Source organism: Emiliania huxleyi (genome assembly GCF_000372725.1).
Source record: "Emiliania huxleyi CCMP1516 unplaced genomic scaffold EMIHUscaffold_8, whole genome shotgun sequence".
Taxonomy (NCBI): Eukaryota; Haptophyta; order Isochrysidales; family Noelaerhabdaceae; genus Emiliania; species Emiliania huxleyi.
In genome coordinates, this window is record NW_005196021.1 from 364,440 (window position 1) to 370,652 (window position 6,213).

General features: G+C 63.7%; 4 protein-coding genes across 4 annotated transcripts in view; 1 reads left to right on the forward strand and 3 right to left on the reverse strand.

The window, feature by feature from the left end:
- Positions 1-117: 117 nt before the first annotated feature.
- On the reverse strand, positions 118-940 carry EMIHUDRAFT_448490 (hypothetical protein; the record flags this gene model as incomplete). Its single annotated transcript, XM_005759489.1, has 1 exon — positions 118-940. The coding sequence occupies one exon, from the start codon at positions 938-940 to the stop codon at positions 230-232; it is 711 nt and encodes a 236-aa protein (XP_005759546.1). The 3' UTR covers positions 118-229.
- A 2,135-nt stretch (positions 941-3,075) lies between these two features.
- Positions 3,076-3,713, reverse strand: EMIHUDRAFT_198419 (hypothetical protein; the record flags this gene model as incomplete). The annotated part of the gene is made up of 2 exons (XM_005759490.1): positions 3,076-3,269; positions 3,440-3,713. The coding sequence occupies 2 exons, from the start codon at positions 3,711-3,713 to the stop codon at positions 3,076-3,078; spliced, it is 468 nt and encodes a 155-aa protein (XP_005759547.1).
- A 532-nt stretch (positions 3,714-4,245) lies between these two features.
- Positions 4,246-4,404, forward strand: EMIHUDRAFT_308883 (hypothetical protein; the record flags this gene model as incomplete). Its single annotated transcript, XM_005759491.1, has 1 exon — positions 4,246-4,404. One exon carries the CDS (start codon positions 4,246-4,248, stop codon positions 4,402-4,404), a length of 159 nt encoding a protein of 52 aa, XP_005759548.1.
- A 125-nt stretch (positions 4,405-4,529) lies between these two features.
- Positions 4,530-6,213, reverse strand: part of EMIHUDRAFT_198420 (hypothetical protein) — a gene marked incomplete at both ends in the record, with an annotated part of 8,379 nt that continues 6,695 nt past the window's right edge. The window contains 4 exons of the mRNA XM_005759492.1: positions 4,530-4,614; positions 4,897-5,000; positions 5,421-5,528; positions 5,624-5,896. Of these exons, the coding sequence (XP_005759549.1) occupies positions 4,530-4,614; positions 4,897-5,000; positions 5,421-5,528; positions 5,624-5,896 (570 nt within the window). The remainder of the gene's footprint in view (positions 4,615-4,896; positions 5,001-5,420; positions 5,529-5,623; positions 5,897-6,213) is intronic.

The window sequence follows — 6,213 nt, forward strand, 5'->3', positions numbered from 1 at the left end:
CTGTGGCGCCTCGCGCTCCCGGAGAGAGCGAGAGAGATTACAGATTTCTTTTCTAGCAATACCAAACAACTCTAACAGTAACACACTCACACCACGTGTTTTTTTGTCGCTCCGGCGCTCCCCAGTAGAGCGCAAAACGAAACATAAAACGCCCTCCAACATCGGATCAACAGACACTGACGTCCTCACACCGGCAAGCACCACGACCAAGGCGCGGCAGTCTCGGCTCTCACGCCGCTCTCCGGTACGTGTACCGCCCGTTCGCAAAGCTGACCGCGACCGGCGCGCCGTCCGCGCCTCCGAGCGCGTCGACGGCGGCGTCGCGCGCACCGGCCGTCTCGACGAGCAGCCTCGCGGCGGTGGCCACGTCGGCGTCCGCGCCGCCGGCGACGACGAGCTCCCTCAGCCTCTTGAAGGCGTCGGCCGCGCGCACGTCGCGGATCGCCTGCTTGAGCGCCGGGTGGAAGTCTCCCGAGAGCACGTCCTCGGCGGGCCACCACTTTGTGGCCGCGTACTCCTTCTCGTCGAAGACGGCGCCGGCGACCTCGGCGTCGCCCAGCGCGAGCCGGTGCACCGTCGAGATGTCAGCCGTGCCGTTCCCCGCCGGCGGCTGCTGCCGGAACTGCCAGACGAACGAGTAGTTTGCGACCACCTCGAAGCGCTCGAGAGGCAGGTCGAGCTTGAGCTCGCGCCGCACGTTGCGCGCGGCGGCCGCCTCGGGCGTCTCGCCCGGCTTCGACCGGCCGCCGATGTACCACCAGTCCGGCTGCGGCTCCACCTTGCGCTGGCCCAGGAAGACCTTTGAGCCGCTCGCGTCGGTCACGAGGACGTCGGAGCACGCCTTGACGACGGTGTCGAGACAGCGGCCGTACTCGTCGTCGGGCAGGAAGCAGTGGCGCGGCGTGAACTCGCCGGTGATGAACTGCGGCGTCCGCTGCATGGCGTGCCGCCCTGCGCTTTCTCTTTTTGCGCTGCGGCCGCCAGGCGCCCGCCCCGGCGGTGAGCGACGCGGAGCGAGTGAGCCGCCGGGAAAATAAAAGAAAAAAGCGCCCCACAAGCTGGGAATAGGACCGCCGCAAGCGGCGTGGCGTGGAGCGGTTGAGCATCCCTCCGGGGGCCCCTCTGCGCCGGGGAGGCGTTGTTGGAGGCTAGGCAGGTCCTAGGACGCAAGCGTCCGTCGCCTTTTTCAAACTCGGGGCCCACTCCGCTACGCTCCGACCCGAATTTGGAGGGCCATGAAATTTAAGGTGTTGCTGCGCAAAAGAAAGGGGCGGGGCGCGGGCGTTTGGGTTTGCGGCAGGCCGAGAGAGAGTTCTTTTTGGAGACCAGACCTTTCGATGGTTCATGCTTTAGGCTGCACACATGTTTCCTCGCTCACCCCGTCTCGTTTCCTTTCCGTGTTTCTCTACAGCACCCTCTCGTTTCCTCTCTAGTTTCCCCGGGAAACTCCGTGGAAATCAGCTGGTTTGGGCCCAAAATCAGCCAAATCGGCAAAATACCGGGTATTTTGCGGGTATACCTGGAAAAAACCGGGTATACCTGGAAAATACCCGGTATGTTGCCGGTTTCTGAGTTTAAATGAACTCGGGGGCACGGGACGCGGCACAAACGGGGCACAAACGCCAGGCCATAAAGACGGGGGAGGCACGTAGTGACGCAGGGGAGTCTAGGCGACGGCGGCGTCCTCCGACGCCGCGGCGAGCCTGAGCTCGGTCGCAATCTCTTCCGCCGCCGCGAGCTGCAGCGCGACTGACATGCGCTGGGCCTGCAGCGACAGCCACGACCGCGTCGACCAGCTCGCCTCGTCCTCGTGCTGCCGCTTCGAGAGCTTGTTGCGCACCTTGTCCAACAGCCGCTTGACCGCGTTGCACCACCCGCCGAAGGTTTCGAACAGTACATCTGTACGCGTCGGTTTCCTCGGTTTCGCCTCAGATTTTGCCCCAGACCAGCTCTCAGACTCAGGGAAACTCGAGAGTTGCCAGAATGGAGCTCCAAACACCCTCTGGTTTCCCTGGAAATTTCCGGAAACGAAAAGTGCTGGGGGCCCTCTCGTTTCCTTTTTGGTTTCCAGAAACATGTGTGCTGGCCAATTCATGCTTTCTATGTCTATTTCCATCGTGCTTCATGACACGACACGCGGTGGTGGGAGCTGGTGGAGCTGTCAGCTGATCGATCCAAGCGGGTGGGGAGTGGGGGGCATGGCTGGGCATGCAGGCCCGCCAGTCGGCCCGGCCTCTGACGTGGTGCTGCCGCTGCATTCGCTGAAGAAGCTAGAGAGGTCCGACTTGATTGGAGGCACTGGAGGCGAGGCGAAGGGAGGTTGGGCCGGGCCGTGAGGGGCTGATGGCGCTGGCCAGCGCGGGGAGTGAGATGTCGTCGTCGTCGTATACTGCTGGCCCTCGCCCTCAGTTGCCAGGGCTGTGGGCTGCAGAATTGGCGTCTGTACTGTGGCGTCTATTGCAATACGCAGGCTCTGCAGCGTGATGGCAGGCGGGACTGCGAGGCCGGCGGCAGCGGAAGGAGAGGCTGGGCACGAGCCAGGAACAGGCTGGCCAGGTCCGCAGGTGGCTGCGCTTGGGCGAGGCGCGCGCGCGCATGGCGGGCCGAGCAGGCTCGGCATATGGTGAACCCCCGATGTCGCGATGCGGTCCCGCTTTTCCGCGATCATTCTAAATGGCTCCGGTGGTGTGCCGGTGATAGTACTAGCACGCGCCAGTTCGCACCTGTGTCGAGCCTGTGTGCTGTGAGAGAGAGTTCTTTTGTTTAAATTCTATAAAATGAACTCGGGGGCACGGGACGCGGCACAAACGGGGCACAAACGCCAGGCTACAAAGACGGGGAGGCACGTAGTGACGCAGGGGAGTCTAGGCGACGGCGGCGTCCTCCGACGCCGCGGCGAGCCTGAGCTCGGTCGCAATCTCTTCCGCCGCCGCGAGCTGCATCATTTCGTCCGTCCAAACGAAAAGGAAGCGCCGGATCAAGAGAGAGATTTTAGAATTTTACAACGAAACTCCCAGATTTTAGAAAACCAACAAGAAATCACGACTCTCACAGTGATTTGGGCTCGGCAGCTTGTCAGCCCTCAGCCGAAGCTGGGGCCGGTCCCGTGTAGCCGAGAGAGCCCGCGCCGATGAGTTCGACGCGGTCGGGGGGCCTTGCGGAGAGGCCAGCGAGGTGGCGATCGCTGTACTTCATGGCGCCCTCAAAGTGGAGCTGGCTGACTCGCCAGAGGTCGATACTCTGGACGACCCATAGGATGCCACGAATGCCTGAAGGAGAGGCAGGCGAGGCCAGAGGCAGGCTCAGCTGCTCTCTCGGGTGCTATCACTTTGGTGGCTGAAGGACCCGATGGTCCTGTCACATAGATTCGCGTTCCGAGTCGTGGGGGTAGGAGAATTCGAGGTAGAATAAGTCAACACTTCCTTGTAGTACAGCGGACCGCCAGGCTCGCCGGCAGCATCCGCAGGGAGGCAGCATATGAGGCACCAGTCCTCTGGAGAGCTCAACAGCTGCGGCCGCGATGGTAGAGTCGGCCGCGGTTCGAGCGAGCAGCTTTTGGCTGCGGGATCGAATCGCGGAAGGCTCATGCCCTCGCGGAGCGACGCGGGTCGCGCGGCGCGCGCGTGTGCGAAATGTGACAACAGACGACAGACGAGAGGCGCCTGAGCGCTGTACGACTGAACGACCGTCGCCGCAATCGCCACCGCCGCCATTTTGACGAGCAGCGCGCGCGCTCGTCGGCGGCCAGCCGTCGCGGGCCGGGCCGAGCCCGGGGGTGCGGCTGCGCATTTTATGTTCCCTTCTCGGCGAGTGAAAATCGCAGATTATGTTGTATCGATAGATCTCAACATCTCGAGATCACTCGAGACCACGTCGAGAGAGAGATCTACACTGTCTCGCCTCGCGCGGCGAGAGAGAGAACCTCGAGGCGAGATCACGCACAGGTAAAGTCTAAAGATCACGGCTACGACTAGTCTACGTCGCTCAGAGGTAGAGGTAAAGGGCCCACGGCTACCCACAGAGGTAAAGGCAAGAGGGCCGCAGGCCCTCAGAGGTAGAGGTAGCCTAGAGCCCTCCTACCCGGCCCTCCGGGCCGAGTGCATGAGCATGTCCTCGGCGTGCGCACTAGTCTGTTAGTGTACTAGTTTTTACAATTCACCACAGGAGACAGAGACATGGTGTCCACTCTTCACTCAGTCACACGTCACACACGGCGAGAAGTGGGGCGAAGCCCCCAAAAGGTCCATGCACGTCCTCAACAGGAGAGTTTTCGAGACGGACGACATTGTAAGCATGAGTCGAGAGCTGTCGCGGCACGTTTCCGCGCGCCCGCCGCAGGAGCGGCGCCGCGATCTCACACGGCGCCGCGAGCAGTGCGACTCCACGTCGCCCACCGCGGCCTAGTCTCGCGCGCGGATGCCTCGCAGCACCGACCCGCCCGCAGCGAGTCCGCGTGGCGGCGAAGCGGGGGGGGCGGGGGGAGGGGGGGGGAGGGGAGAGCGCGGTGGGCAGCGCCGGCGGCGGTTCTCCTAGGCCCGCGCGCTGATCGTGAAGGCGCCCGGGTTGATCGCGACGCTCTTGGTGCAGTCCTTGGTCTTGTAGATGCCGACCAGCCTGCGGACAGCGTCAGTTGGACGTGTGAGCTGGACGTGTGAGCTGGACGTGTCAGTGGGCGGGCGTGCCAGCGGGCGGGGCGAGGGCGGTGGCGGCGGCGCGAGCAGAGTGGCGGCGGAGGCGTCGGCAGGCGTGTTGGGGAGGAGCCACAGGCGGGGCGGGCGGGAAGTGTCTCGGAGGTGTTCGCTGCTCGATAGCCAATGCCCAATCTCGGCGAATCTCGGCGAATCTCGGCGAATCTCGGCGAATCTCGGCGACGCTCGCCGGTCGGCCAGCTCGAACATGTTGTTGCGCAGCGAGATGATGACGAACTGGGCGTTGCGCGTCCGCTCCTTGATGTAGTTGCCGACGATGGACACGTTGCGGAAGTCGAGGGCCGCGTCGATCTCGTCCATCACGTACAGAGGCTGAGAGCGGCGCAGGAAGGGGGAGGTGGGGGGAGTTGCAAGGAGGTGTTGGGAGGTGTTGGGAGGTGTGGGGAGGTGTGGGGAGGTGGGGGAGATGTGGTCCGACCTCGAGACCTCGAGACCGCCCGAGGTGCAACTACCTCCAGTGCGGCGCGGCCGAGCGGCGTCCCGGGGCTCGCCATAAGAGCAGCCGAAGTGCAGCCGAGGTGCAGCCGAGGTGCAGCCGAGGTTTATCCGAAGGCAGCCGAGGTGCATCCGGGTCCGAGAGATCCAGCCGAGATATGTGGAGATCTAGCCGAGGTCGCACCTGCCGCTCGAGAGCCCTCCGCCACATCTCCACATATCTCTCCACATCTCCACACATATCTCTCCCCACATCTCTCCCCACATCTCCGGCACCTGCCGCTCGAGGCCCTCCGCCGCGGCCTGCTGCTTGCTGAGCGACGCCTCGAGCTTGGCCTGCGCGGCGGTCTTGCTCTCGAGACCCACCTCCGCCTTGGTGACCGCCTGCTCAGCAAAAAAGAAAACAACCTTCGGCCCCGTGCCCAGTGCAGCGTTGTTTTCTTGTTTGCCATGGTGAGGGCCTGCTGCAGCCCCGAGACTTGCTCTCCGAGCGTCTCCACCTTGCTCTTTTGCGCGCGCAGCTTGATGCCGCCGACGGCGAGGACCTGCTCCTGCAGGCTCGCGAGCGTCGCGTCCGCCGCGCCAACCTTCTTCTCGCCCTCGCCCACGCGCTTGCCCAGCGCCTTGATCTCCTTTGCGAGCTCGGCCAGCCGCGCCACCTCCGCCTCGCTCGGCTGGCTCGCCGCGCGCGCGCTGTCGAGCCGCTTCTCGAGGGCGGCCCGCTGCGCGGCGGCCGCCTCGAGCTGCATCGCCTGCGCGTGGACGTGTCGTGCGCATGTCAGCGGGGCGGGTCTCAGGGGGGCGTGTCTTCGAGATGGCGTGTCTTCGAGATGGCGTGTCTTCGAGATGGCGTGTCTTCGAGATGGCGTGTCTTCGAGATGACGTGTCTTCGAGATGGCGTGTCTTCGAGATGACGTGTCTTCGAGATGGCGTGTCTTCGAGATGACGTGTCTTCGAGATGGCGTGTCTTCGAGATGACGTGTCTTCGAGATGGCGTGTCTTCGAGATGACGTGTCTTCGAGATGGCGTGTCTTCGAGATGACGTTCTTCGAGACAGGCTAACTTGTGA